At 40.6% G+C, this 15,356-nt stretch overlaps 1 protein-coding gene across 1 annotated transcript in view; it reads right to left on the bottom strand.

Annotated features, from left to right (window-relative positions):
- Window positions 1-15,356, bottom strand: part of ARFGEF3 (ARFGEF family member 3) — a gene marked incomplete at its 5' end in the record, with an annotated part of 182,678 nt that overhangs the window by 122,985 nt on the left and 44,337 nt on the right. The window contains one exon of the mRNA XM_082669258.1: window positions 11,299-11,430. Within this exon, the coding sequence (XP_082525384.1) occupies window positions 11,299-11,430 (132 nt within the window). The remainder of the gene's footprint in view (window positions 1-11,298; window positions 11,431-15,356) is intronic.

The following is a 15,356-nucleotide window of genomic DNA, read 5'->3' as shown; positions in this document are numbered from 1 at the left end:
ACCACCACCACCACCACCCCCCCCCAGAGACATGAGCTAATATGACGGGAAAGAGACTTGGATTCTTTCTTTATATTTGAATCTAGCTCACAGAACTAGTGAGCGAATACACTGTCATCGAAGGATACAGAAAACACACAGGACTTTGAGCCACTCCTAGCTTTGCCCCTTATTAGCCTGTAACTGATCTTTTCTATTCAATCATCTGTAAAATGCGGATAGTAATGACAACCATCTACGTCTTTCAGGATAGACTTAGAAGACAAGGTAACCTACTGTTTAAGAAAACAGGTTTGAGCCTAGGCCGAATTACAATTCAAATACTGGTCCTGCCATTTCACTAGCTGTGTGATCTTAGTCTGAATGTATTTAACAGTGTCTAATGCATAATAAATGTTAAATAATTGGCCCCTGTCATATCTCCTTTGAAAATGTAAAGCATTCCACCAATATTCAATTATATTATCTAAAGACTCACATAAAATAGGATGTCCAAAAACAGAACGCTCATCAAATGCTTGCTCAGTATCCAGCACCATATCCTTCCTTACCAACAAAGCCGGCTGCCCTCCCCAGACAGGATGCTCACATCGCTAACGTGCTTACAGAGGCAGAAGGCCAGCCGCAATTCCCTCCTTTCTTTGAAGAGTCAGCCAGCTGTATCAGTTAATAACATCACTAAAGATTATCCATCAGAAAGAAAGAGAAAAAAAGTCCTAATTGCTCTAGTCAGGTGTCATTAGTTATGTACCTGGCTCCTATGAAGTCTGCATGGCATTTATGGAAATGGCACACACCACAGGAAAAATGTTACCAAAGCGAACAAGTATTTAACTTAAATATTAAGTGGCTCCCTGCCATCTACTAATCCATTTCAAAGGTAATGCATCTTCAGAGAAACCTTCTTCCTCATTATCTACAGTTCTGACACTCTACTTGCTCAGCGGTAAAATTTTTATTTGGGTTCCACAGCCATTTCAATAAATCAAAGTTGCCTTTTCTCTCCCCCCCCCCCCGTTAGACAGCATAACAAAGTGATCTAACCTCATCCCTATTTAATTTGTCAGAAGCAAGTATCATTGACATTTTTTAACCCTCCAATTGAAATTCTAGGGCCTTCTTTCTTAATGAGAACACTACCATCAGAATCTTGGGTTTCATTATTAGCTACTTTCTGTTTAATCTCAGGGAAATCTCTAAAAGAGGGAACCATGTTATTTTCTCCCCAGGAATTTAATACAATTGCTACAACACTTCTAAGAATGTGACATGGCTCAATTTCTCATGTTTATAAACACTAGCAGATAGCAACATGTGAGTAAAATGTACGATACAGCTTTTTGAAAAACAGCACGTAGGATTTGTCATAAAAATGTACTATGCCATGGTTGGAGAGACACAGATAAAAACTGCAGGGTGTGGCTTTATCTCTCCTGAATAGTATACTCAGACCAACATTTGAAAATGTCTACCACATAACATTTTAAAAGATTTTCCTACAATATATTTCTATAAAATGACTAGAAAATTTTTACAAGAAATATCTAGTTTAGATAATTTATTATCAGAATGAGTTACACAGAAGCACCAAGAATAAATTAATACACCCTTCATATATAATGGGAATCCAGTCTTTCCATCTGAGGACTCATCCAATTCATATTCTCTCTGTCTCTCTCTCTATATACATATTATGCGTGTGTGTGTGTGTGTGTGTGTGTGTGTGTGTGTGTAATTTCTGAGAGGAAGAGTGGTAAAAGCATTTTAATGTGGTAATGATATTAGCAAAACAAGGACTTATTTTAAAGTTTTTACTCGGGTCATCACAAGCATTACAAAATTATAAGATAAAAGGGTACACAACACATCTGAAGATGACTGAAGTTGGTATACAAATTCCTCATGCATGGAGAAAGGGTATAAAACGTATTTCTAAGCCCCATATGCTATAAGTTGTGTATATCTTTAGGCCCAAATGAGTAATTGAAATCTCAGAAATCGGAAATAATCATGGAGCCCTCACTTGTGGGTTATCACAGGCAGACCAACTCCAAAGTTTCATCTGATGTTAATAATAATATTACTGGAGAGAGAGCTTCAAGATGGAGGAAGAGTAAGATGTGGTGATCACCCTCCTCCCCACAAATACACCAGAAATACATCTACACGTGGAACAACTCCTGCAGAACACCTACTGAACGCTGGCAGAAGACCTCAGACCTCCCAAAACGCAAGAAAGTCCCCACGTACCTGGGTAGGGCAAAAGAAAAGAATAAACAGAGACAAAAGGATAGGGACGGGACCTGCACCAGTGGGAGGGAGCTGTGAAGGAGGAAAGGTTTTCACACACTAGGAAGCCCCTTCGCGGGCGGAGACTGTGGGTGGCAGAGGGGGAAGCTTCGGAGCCACGGAGGAGAGCACAGCAACAGGGGTGCAGAGGGCAAAGTGGAGAGATTCCCGCACAGAGAATCAGGGCCGACCAGCACTCACCAGCCCGAGAGGCTTGTCTGCTCACCCGCCGGGGTGGGCGGGGCTGGGAGCTGAGGCTCGGGCTTGGGTCGGGTTGTTGGGAGAGGCCTGGCGGCGTGAACATAGCCTGAAAGGGTTAGTGCACCACGACTAGCCGGGAGGGAGTCCGGGAAAAGTCTGGAGCTGCCGAAGAGGCAAGAGACTTTTTCTTCCCTCTTTGTTTCCTGATGCGCGAGGAGAGGGGATTAAGAGCGCTGCTTAAAGAAGCTCCAGAGACGGGTACAAGCTGCAGCTAAAAGCACGGACACCAGAGACAGGCGTGAGACGCTAAGGCTGCTGCTGCCGCCACCAAGAAGCCTGTGTGCGAGCACAGGTCACTATCCACACCCCCCTTCCGGGGAGCATGTGCAGCCCGCCACTGCCAGGGTCCCGTGATCCTGGGCCAACTTCCCCGGGAGAACGCACGGCGCGCCTCAGGCTGGTGCAAAGTCATGCTGGCCTCTGCCACCGCAGGCTCGTTCCGCATCCGTACTCCTCCCTTCCCCGGCCTGAGTGAGCCAGAGCCCCCGAATCAGCCGCTCCTTTAACCCCGTCCTGTCTGAGCGCAGAACAGACGCCCTCAGGCGACCTACACGCAGAGGAGGGGCCAAATCCAAACCTGAACCCGGGGAGCTGTGAGAACAAAGAAGAGAAAGGGAAATCGCTCCCAGCAGCCTCAGGAGCAGCGATTAAATCTCCACAATCAACTTGACGTACCCTGCATCTGCGGAATACATGAATAGACAACGAATCATCCCAAATTGAGGCGCTGGACTTTGGAAGCAATGATATATATATATTTTTTCCCCTTTTTCTCTTTTTGTGAGTGTGTATGTGTATGCTTCTGTGTGTGATTTTGTCTGTATAGCTTTGCTTTCACAATTTGTCCTCGGGATCTGTCCCTTTTTTTTTATTACTTAAAAAAATTTTTTTCTTAATAATTATTTTTTATTTTAATAACTTTATATTATTTTATTTTACTTTATTTTATCTTCTTTCTTTTTTTTCTTTTTTCCCTCCCTTTTATTCTGAGCCGTGTGGAGGACAGGCTCTTGGTGCTACAGCCAGGCGTCAGGGCTGTGCCACTGAGGTGGGAGAGCCATGTTCAGGACACTGGTCCACAAGAGACCTCCCAGCGCCACGTAATATCAAACGGTGAAAACCTCGCAGAGATCTCCATCTCAACGCCAAGACCCAGCTCCAATCAACGACCAGCAAGCTACAGGGCTGGACACCCTATGCAAACAACTAGCAAGAAAGGAACACAACCCCATCCATTAGCACAGAGGCTGCCTAAAATCATAATAAGGCCACAGACACCCCAAAACACACCACCAGAGGTGGACCTGCCCACCAAAAAGGCAAGATCCAGCCTCATCCACCAGAACACAGGCACTAGTCCCCTCCACCAGGAAGCCTACACAACCCACTGAATCAACCTTAGCCACTGGGGACAGACACCAAAAACAACAGGAACTACAAACATGGAGCCTGTGAAAAGGAGACCCCAAACACAGTAAGTTAAGCAAAATGAGAAGACAGAGAAACACACAGCAGATGAAGGAGCAAGGCAAAAACCTACCAGACCTAACAAATGAAGAGAAAATAGGCAGTCTACCTGAAAAAGAATTCAGAATAATTATAGTAAAGATGATCCAAAATCTTGGAAATAGAATGGAGAAAATATAAGAAACGTTTAACAAGGACCTAGAAGAACTAAAAGGCAAACAAACAGTGATGAACAACACAACAAATGAAATTAAAAATTCTCTAGAAGGGATCAATAGCAGAATAACTGAGGCAGAAGAATGGATAAGTGACCTGGAAGATAAAATAGTGGAAATAACTACTGCAGAGCAGAATAAAGAAAAAAGAATGAAAAGAATTGAGGACAGTCTCAGAGACCTCTGGGACAACATTAAACACACCAACATTCGAATTATAGGGGTCCCAAAAGAAGAAGAGAAAAAGGGACTGAGAGAATATTTGAAGAGATTATAGTTGAAAACTTCCCTAATATGGGAAAGGAAATAGTTAATCAAGTCCAGGAAGCACAGAGAGTCCCATACAGGATAAATCCAAGGAGAAACATGCCAAGACACATATCATCAAACTATCAAAAATTAAATACAAAGAACAAATATTAAGAGCAGCAAGGGAAAAATAACACAAAAGGAAATCCTCATAAGGTTAACAGCTGATCTTTCAGCAGAAACTCTGCAAGCCAGGAGGGAGTGGCAGGACATATTTAAAGTGATGAAGGAGAAAAACCTACAACCAAGAGTACTCTACCCAGCAAGGATCTCATTCAGATTTGATGGAGAAATTAAAACCTTTCCAGACAAGCAAAAGCTAACAGAATTCAGCACCGCCAAACCAGCTTTACAACAAATGCTAAAGGAACTTCTCTAGGCAGGAACACAAGAGAAGGAAAAGACCTACAGTAATAAACCCAAAACAATTAAGAAAATGGTAATGGGAACATACATATCAATAATTACCTTAAATGTAAATGGATTAAATGCTGCAACCAAAAGACACAGATTGGATGAATGGATACAAAATCAAGACCCGTATACATGCTGTTTACAAGAGACCCACTTCAGACCTAGGGACACATACAGACTGAAAGTGAGGGGATGGAAAAAGATAGTCCATGCAAATGGAAATCAAAAGAAAGCTGGAATAGCAATTCTCATATCAGACAAAATAGACTTTAAAACAAAGACTATTAGAAGAAACAAAGAAAGACACTACATAATGATCAAGGGATCGATCCAAGAAGAAGATATAACAATTGTAAATATTTATGCACCCAACATAGGAGCACCTCAATACATAAGGCAAATACTAATAGCCATAAAAGGGGAAATCGACAGTAATACAATCATAGTAGGGGACTTTAATACCCCACTTTCACCAATGGACAGATCATCGAAAATGAAAATGAATAAGAAAACAGAAGCTTTAAATGACACAATAGACCAGATAGATTTAATTGATATTTATAGGACATTCCATCCAAAAACAGCAGATTACACTTTCTTCTCAAGTATGCATGGAACATTCTCCAGGATAGATCACATCTTGGGTCACAAATCAAGCCTCAGTAAATTTAAGAAAATCGAAATCATATCAAGCATCTCTTCTGACCACAACGTTATGAGATTAGAAATGAATTACAGGGGAAAAAACGTAAAAAACACAAACATATGGAGGCTAAACAATACATTACTAAATAACCAAGAAATCACTGAAGGAATCAAAGAGGAAATCAAAAAATACCTAGAGACAAATGACAATGAAGACACAACCATCCAAAAAGTATGGGATGCAGCAAAAGCAGTCTAAGAAGGAAGTTTATAGCAATACAATCCTACCTTAAGAAAAAAGAAACATCTCAAATAAACAACCTAACCTTACACCTAAAGCAATTAGAGAAAGAAGAACAAAAAAAACCCCAAGTTAGCAGAAGAAAAGAAATCATAAAGATCAGAAATAAATGAAAAAGAAAAGAAGGAAATGATAGCAAAGATCAATAAAACTAAAAGCTGGTTCTTTGAGAAGATAAACAAAATTGATATACCATTAGCCAGACTCATCAAGAAAAAAAGGGAGAAGATTCAAATCAATAGAATTAGAAATGAAAAAGGAGAAGTAACAACTGACACTGCAGAAATACAAAGGATCAGGAGAGATTACTACAAGCAACTATATGCCAGTAAAATGGACAACCTGGAAGAAATGGACAAATTCTAAGAAATGCACAACCCTCCAAGACTGAACCAGGAAGAAATAGAAAATATGAACAGACCAATCACAGGCACTGAAATTGAAACTGTGATTAAAAATCTTCCAACAAACAAAAGCCCAGGACCAGATGGCTTCACAGGCGAATTCTATCAAACATTTAGAGAAGAGCTAACACGTATCCTTTTCAAACTCTTCCAAAATATGGCAGAGGGCAGATCACTCCCAAACTCATTCTACAAGGCCACCATCACTCTGATACCAAAACCACACAAAGATGTCACAAAGAAAGAAAACTACAGGCCAATATCACTGATGAACATAGATGCAAAAATTCTCAACAAAATACTAGCAAACAGAATCCAACAGCACATTAAAAGGATCATACACTATGATCAAGTGGGGTTTATCCCAGGAACGCAAGGATTCTTCAATATATGCAAATCAATCAACATGCTACACATATTAACAAATTGAAGGAGAAAAACCATATGATCATCTCAATAGATGCAGAGAAAGCTTTCGACAAAATTCAACACCCATTTATGAAGAAAACCCTCCAGAAAGTAGGCATAGAGGGAACTTTCCTCAACATATTAAAGGCCATATATGATAAACCCACAGCCAACATCATCCTCAGTGGTGAAAAACCGAAACCATTTCCACTAAGATCAGGAGCAAGACAAGGTTGCCCACCTCACCACTATTATTCAACATAGTTTTGGAAGTTTTAGCCACAGCAATCAGAGAAGAAAAAGAAATAAAAGGAGTCCAAATTGGGAAAGAAGAAATAAAGCTGTCATTGTTTGCAGATGACATGATACTACACATAGAGAAACCTAAAGATGCTACCAGAAAACTACTAGAGCTATACAATGATTTTGGGAAAGTTGCAGGATACAAAATTAATGCACAGAAATCTCTTGCATTCCTATACACTAATGATGAAAAATCTGAAAGTGAAATTAAGAAAACATTCCCATTTACCACTGCAACACAAAGGATAAAATATCTAGGAATAAACTTACCTAAGGAGAAAAAGGACCTGTATGCAGAAAATTATAAGACACTGATGAAAGAAATTAAAGATGATACAAATTGATGGAGAGATATACCATATGCTTGGATTGGAAGAATCAACATTGTGAAAATGACTCTACTACCGAAAGCAATCTACAGATTCAATGCAATCCCTATCAAACTACCACTGACATTTTTCACAGAATTAGAACAAAAAATTTTGCAATTTATATGGAAACACAAAAGACCCCGAATAGCCAAAGCAACCTTGAGAACGAAAAATGGAGCTGGAGGACTCAGACTCCCTGACTTCAGACTATACTACAAAGCTACAGTAATCAAGACAGTATGGTACTGGCACAAAAACAGAAATATAGATCAATGGAACAGGATAGAAAGCCCAGAGATAAACCCACACACATATGGTCACCTTATTTTTGATAAAGGTGGCAGTAATGTACAGTGGAGAAAAGACAGCCTCTTCAATAAGTGGTGCTGGGAAAACTGGACAGCTACATGTAAAAGAATGAAATTAGAACACTCCCTAACACCATACACAAAAATAAACTCAAAATGGATTAAAGACCTAAATTTAAGGCCAGACACCATCAAACTCTTAGAGGAAAACATAAGCAGAACACTCTATGACAAAAATCACAGCAAGATCCTTTGTGACCCACCTCCTACAGAAATGGAAATAAAAACAAAAATAAACAAATGGGACCGAATGAAACTTAAAAGCTTTTGCACAGCAAAGGAAGCCATAAACAAGACGAAAAGACAACCCTCAGAATGGGAGAAAATATTTGCAAATGAAGCAACTGACAAAGGATTAATCTCCAAAATTTACAAGCAGCTCATGCAGCTCAATATCAAGAAAATAAACAACCGAATGCAAAACTGGGCAGAAGACCTAAATAGACATATCTCCAAAGAAATACAGATTGCCAACAGACATATGAAAGAATGCTCAACATCATTAATCATTAGAGAAATGCAAATCAAAACTACAATGAGATATCACCTCACAGGGGTCAGAGTGGCTATCATCAAAAAATCTACAAACAGTAAATGCTGGAGAGGGTGTGGAGAAAAGGGAACCCTCTTGCACTGTTGGTGGGAATGTAAAATGATACAGCCACTATGGAGAACAGTAAGGGACATTCCTTAAAAAACTAAAAATAGAACTACCATACAACCCAGCAGTCCCACTACTGGGCATATACCCTGAGAAAACCATAATTCAAAATGAGTCATGTACCAAAATGTTCAATGCAGCTCTATTTACAATAGCCAGGACATGGAGGCAACCAAAGTATCCATCAACAGATGAATGGATAAAGAAGATGTGGTACATATATACAATGGAATATTACTCGGCCATAAAAAGGAATGAAACTGAGTTATTTGTAGTGAAGTGGATGGACCTAGATACTGTCATACAGAGTGAAGCAAGTCAGAAAGAGAAAAACAAATACCGTATGCTAACACATATAGATGGAATCTAAGGAAAAAAAATGGTCATGAAGAACCTAGGGTCAAGACGGGAATAAAGATGCAGACCTACTAGAGAATGGACTTGAGGAAAAGGGGGGGGAAGGGTAAGCTGGGACAAAGTGAGAGAGTGGCATGGACATACATACACACCAAACATAAAATAGATAGCTAGTGGGAAGCAGCCACATAGCACAGGGAGATCAGCTCAATGCTTTGTGACAACCTAGAGGGGTGGGATAGGGAGGGTGGGAGGGAGGGAGAGGGAAGAGATATGGGGACATATGTATATGTATAACTGATTCACTTTGTTATGAAGCAGAAACTAACATGCCATTGTAAAGCAATTATACTCCAATAAACATGTTAAAAATAATAATAATAGTATTACTGCAAAGTACAGTTTTCTCATCATTAATATCCTAGCTGCTTGGCCAAAAATGTTTGTCTAAAATAAAAGTATACTACAAAAAAACTGTGTTAAGGCTAGGTTTATCGTGAATTGAAATATTTTTTCCCCAGTACCAACAATGTTTAAATGTTTAAAAACAGTAGCATGTACCAAAGGCCCTTATGTTTTGAATACCTTTTGGATATCTAATTATGAAGAATGGCAGCCCAGATTATTGTTTTTCTTTTTTTCTGACAATGTCTGACCTATTCCCAGACATTAACTACAAGTACCACAGTCTAGTATAGTATCATTAGAAAGTCCATTAAGACAGGCTTTCCAGGATTTCCAGCAGAGCTAACATGTGTCAACTCCTGTCCTCAGCAAGGCTAGCAGAAGGCACCACTGGGCTGGAATTAGAAAGCAAGTGTAAGTTTTTAAAACAGGTGTTTCTGTTGACATAACCATTAAACATCCTGCCATAGCTCCTAGAAGAATAGGTACTTTCTCATTTTAATTTTTAATACAAATTCCTATTTTCCATGAAAAGCTGTATTCCTGGGAGAATTTCCAGAATAATATGAAATCTGTAAGGTGTGTCTCTTAGTATGACATCAACACTCAACCTCCAGTATTTGGAGACCTATTAGTGGACGAAGGATCAACAGGCTAGACTTGAAAGTCATAAAAGCGATGAATATGGCAGTCGGCCTTGCCTCTCTCAATGGTGGCACAGAGGTAGCAGAAAAGTAAAACAAATCTAAGAGGCAGTTACTCTTCGGTTCCTAGGAATGCACAGCTGCCCAATGTATGTCAAAGGATAAGGCAAAACTGGATATTCCAGAATCAAAGAGAGTTAAAGTCAATGAGAGCTTAAAGATCAGCTAGCTCAGAGATTCTCAGTGCTTACTGTGTATAACAATATTCCTAGACCCACCCACTGAGATTATGACTCAGCAGCAGTACATAGTGGTAGCAGAAGTAGTAGGAATAGAAACAGTAATGTACAACACTTCTAAAGCACTTGCTTTGGGCCAGATACTGTGCTAAGTTCCTTACAACTAGCACCTCACTTAATCCTCACAATAGTCCTATTGGGTAGGTGCTTCTATTTCCCCCTTTCTCCAGATGAGGAGACCAAAGCACAGAGTGGTTCAGGAATCTGTCCAAGGAAATCCAACTAGGAAGTGAGTAAGTATTCAAAGCCAGACAGGCTGGCTTCCAAGTCTGAGCTCTTAATCACTACCCTAAATTACCTACCAACAGGGCTAGGGGGAGACGCAGGGCATTAAGACAATGTCATGATTGAAGTTGATCTTTTCTCTTCTCAATGGAGAAACTGAAAGCTGGAAAAGCGACATCTCTTATCGAAGATAAAAAGCCTTCAGTGCATTTCCAGGAAGAAATCAACCATTACATGACAGCAACTACTCTTACACATTTCTCTACACACACTCCTCTAGGGAGGAAATGGACAGATGACGTGATCAAAAGCCACCTCATGGGTTCCAGCTGTGTTACTCTGACCAAGGTGCTGTTCTGGGATAGAGATTTCCATCCTTTTCTGCCCAACTCACTGTTCACTCACAGGAGGGAAAAAAGGGGGGAAAGGGATGGCAGAGACGCTATCCCACGTGGGAGATAAGGTTCACCTAATTTGAGGACGGAAATAAAGCTGTGATTCTGATATGGCTCCCAAGGATGGTCTCCCTTCCCTTAAACTGACTATTCTATAACCTTAGTATATGTCAAAACATCATTAGGTCTTTGTTTTACCATATACAGGCAGGCAGAATGCCTAGAATGATCAGATCTACCCCAAGCTGCAACTACTCACATATATTCTCTCAAACGGTCACAAAAACATTTGCTAACAACATTTGATACGCAAGATGAGGCCAAAAATCTTACGGATTTATTGAAATCGTACCTTTTTACTTACATTGAACAGAAATGATCGTCGTCATTTCCGTTCAACGATCAAGGTTATTCTAGGGCATCCTAAGCGAGGATAATAACCATGTATTCCAAACCACCACGCGGAGGCATTTTCAGGATAACAATGAGGGCGGGAGCATCAGCGTTTGTTCCCGTCCCAGTGACGCAAACCAAACCGGGAGCCGCGTCCAACCCACCTTCATCACTTCCACCTGCAGGTCTTCGTGGAGGGAAGGCGTCACTTTCACGGTGTTCAGGATCTGATTGAGCAGCTGCTTCTCATCAGAGTCCGTTTCCATGGATACAAACCTCTCTTCCGCCAGAAGCTTCTGTAAAGAGGCACAAGGCAGTGATCAGATAGGCTTTCCCCTGCTGCCTCATTCTGTTGTAGCTTAGCATGTACTGAGGATAATGTTTCTTACTGGGGAGGCATATAGCTGGAGGCCATTAGGAGGAGCTGCTGCTATGTGCCATTAAAAAGAAAAATGCACCAAGCCTTTGGTAAACGGTTTTTGGCAAAGGCTTTTTCTTGCTATTAGATAATTCACGCTAAATTTTATGAAGTGCAGTTCTAACGTGGTGGCCAAATAGGTCATTTGGTTGGTGGGGACGGAGGACAAATGTGCCAAGGGGAATGTAGCCCCTCACAACATTCACACTTGCTTTTTTTTTTTTTTTTTAAGTTTTTAACCTGTTATATTTTTGGCTGCATCGGGTCTTCGTTGCTGCGCGCGGCCTTTCTCTAGTTGCAGTGAGCGGGAGCTACTCTTCATTGCAGTGCTTGGGCTTCTCATCGCGGTGGCTTCTCTTGTTGCGGAGCACGAGCTCTAGGCGCGCGGGCTCTAGAGTGCAGGCTCAGTAGTTGTGGCACACGGGCTTAGTTGCTCCGCGGCATGTGGGATCTTTCCAGACCAGGGCTTGAACCCGTGTCCCCTTCAATGGCAGGCGAATTCTTAACCACTGCGCCACCAGGGAAGCCCTACACTTGCCCGTTCTGAATGTAGCTTTGCCACAGGAAAGGAGAAGGTCCTGGAGACGAGTTAATTTTTCAAATATTTACCTTTGTACTTCCTAATATGAGCTGTCATTTACCCAGGAATTATTCATGAATCTACAAATCTTAATACCATTCCATCAGAAAATCAATCCCACAAAAACCTACACAAGACGACAGTCACTTTCATGAGGTTTCCCAGAAGTCATTACACCTTGCAGGATAGCTCTCCTCTACGTGAGAACAATTCTTGCTTTTCATAAAATTCTGAGATTGTACCAAAACCCCACTGCCTGCCACCTCTATGCCCTCATCTGTCCCTGGAGTCACGCAGATTAAGCTTCTAAAATATCTCAAGTCAGCTATGAAGTCCACCGAAATCTCTTCTTCTCCACACTAAACCTCCTCGGGAGCCATCGGATGTTCTCTGCGTGATATGGTTTCACAGACACTCTCCTCCTTAACATGTGGCCTCCAGTGCGCATGTAACACTTCAAGGGTGGTCTTCTGGTACAGAGCGGGGGCACCCGAGAGTGCATATGAAGGTAAATGTATGGACTTTGGGTGATTATGATGTGTCAACGTAGGTTCATCCTTGGTTAAAAAAAAAAAGTACCATTCTGGGAGTGATGTTGATGCTGTGGGAGGCTATGCATGTGTGGGGGGAGGGAGTATATGGGAAATTTCTGCATCTTCCTCTCAATTTTACTCTAAACCTAAAACTGCTCTAAAATAAGTCTTTTAAGAAGAATAATAGTAAAAAGATGGCAGAGAGGAAAGAAAGAAACGTGGTCTTTGGTGGCAACATTGCTTTCCTATTCCAAACCCGGAATTGCTTACCTCTATAATTCTAGTTGTGTAAGGTAATTAAATCTGTTTATTGCCTAAAACCAAACAAAAAACAGTAATGCAGAAGTTTAATCACATTCTCAGATCAAATTAGCTTAGTTCTAAGTCACAGCACATTCTGTGCTGACTCACCCAGAAACTTCTCATTCACAAGGGCTGCAGTTAAGCTGTTCTTCCCTATTCTGTCCTGGGGCAATTGACTTTTGAGACCCCGGTGTAGGATGGATTTTATATTTATCCCTATTAAATTTGTCCTTGTCCGATGCAGCACAGGGTGGCAGCCATGAAGAATTTTTGGAATTCTGATTCATCCAGGGTAATGACTCCCTCTTCTAGCTGAATGTCACTGCAGATCCAGAAAACAAGTATTTTAAACCTTCTTCTTAGGACTCCCTGAATTTGTCTATACAGCTATACCTCATTTTATTGCACTTAGCTTTACTCCACTTCACAGGTACTGTGTTTTTTATAAATTGAAGGTCTGTGGCAACCGTGCGTCAATCGAGTCTATTGGCCCCATTTTTTCGATAGCATTTGCCCACATCGTGTCTGTCACATTTTGGTAATTCTGGTAATAGTTAAACCTTTCCATTATTACTGTATTTGTTACGATGATCTGTGATCAGTGATCTTTGATGTTACTGCTACAGCTGACTGAAGGATCAAATGATGTTGGCATTTTTTACCCATAAGGTATTTTTTAATTAAGGTATGTACATTTTTTTAGACATAATGCTATTGCACACTTAAGAGACTACAGTATAGTGTAAACATAATTTCTATATGCACTGGAAAATCAAAAACTTCATGTGGCTCACTCTAATATTTGCTTTATTATGGTGGTCCGGAACTGAACCCACAATATCTCTGAGGTATTCTCTCAAAAGAGATTTTTGACTCTCCTGTAATATATGTAGGGCAGCCCAGAGTTAGTTTATGTACAAACCTGTTTTTACTTGAAGAGATAAAGACTAGAAAGCTCTTAAAAAATGCCTTAAGTTAATGGGAGGTCACAAGGGATGCTGAGAGGAAGACTCCCTGCCCCCCAGATCAGTGAAGTTCCCACGATTATTGAAAACATGATACTGTAACTTAGAGTGTTTGAGGGTTAAAAAAAAAAATTAACTAAATGGAAAATCTATATACTACTAAAGAAAAGGGAACATAGTGGCAGGTCAAAACAAACTCCCATTCTTTTTTTTTTTTTTAATTAATTAATTTAGTTTTGGCTGCGTTGGGTCTTCGTCGCTGTGCAAGGGCATTCTCTAGTTGCAGCGAGCAGGGGCTACTCTTCATTGCCGTGCATGGGCTTCTCACTGCGGTGGCTTCTCTTGTTGTGCAGCACGAGCTCTAGACGTGTGGCCTTCAGTAGTTGTGGCACATGGGCTCAGTAGTTGTGCCTTGCGGGCTCTAAACTCAGTAGTTGTGGCGCACAGGCTTAGTTGCTCCGTGGCATGTGGGATCTTCCCGGACCAGGGCTCAAACTCGTGTTCCCTATTGGCAGGTGGATTCTTAACCACTGCGCCACCAGGGAAGTCCCCCATTCATTTTTAAAGTTGGCCCAATTACTTTGGATAAAAGTTTTCATTGTTTGTTTAAAATTTTTTTTAATGTTTAAGAATTTCTAATGCTGTTGCATATTGAGATATACATCCTCTAATTCCAATCTTCTAGGGAAAAAAAGAGTTGTAATTTTCTTACTCTTTCATATTTATTTCTCTAAAGGTATTAGAGACCTCTCTGAACTTAAAGAGCTAACGATGAAACAGTAATGTGAGAAGACATCCAACAAATGCCACCAATCCCTGGTCAGGCTGCAAGAATACCCCATAGGCTTGAACTGCACAGTACTTGTCATTCACATACCAAACCACTTAAGAAGTCAATGTATCTATACAGCCAACAACTTTGCACCTTTGGAATTAGACCTATTATGTACGATGTAAAACAAAATGAACAAATGCTCAGAGCAGGAAATGCATTTGTGCAATCTGACTTTTCTGACTACACAAAATTTCTTTCTTCTTCCCAATCTTGTTCTGGAAACAAAACACATTAATCCATTCGCCAACCTAACTGTAGAACAGAAAACAAAACAAACTCTTTCCAGCTTACCATCATTGTTCATGACACAGACCCAGAGAACTTGAATGCATATGAGATTTGAGTTGGTATAGAACTGGAAGCATCTCTCTTGGGAGCCCTTACTCTGTTAAAAGTTTGGTGTCACAAAAACCATTTCATTTCTGTGTGGGCTTAGCTGAGTCTCCATGAGTCAGTGTCTGAACAACAAATGTTTAGCAAGATAATGCTGTACACAGAGAAATGCTGGTAAATACAAGAAAATCCTGTTATCTTCTCTGGTTATTACTCAGTTCAATCAAATTTTTGTCTGGGTCTTTAAACAGCTAG

Source organism: Grampus griseus (assembly GCF_964374135.1).
Source record: "Grampus griseus genome assembly, chromosome: 13".
Classification (NCBI taxonomy): domain Eukaryota; kingdom Metazoa; phylum Chordata; class Mammalia; order Artiodactyla; family Delphinidae; genus Grampus; species Grampus griseus.
The sequence above is the reverse complement of the archived record's forward strand: the minus strand, read 5'-3'. Positions and strand labels throughout refer to the sequence as shown.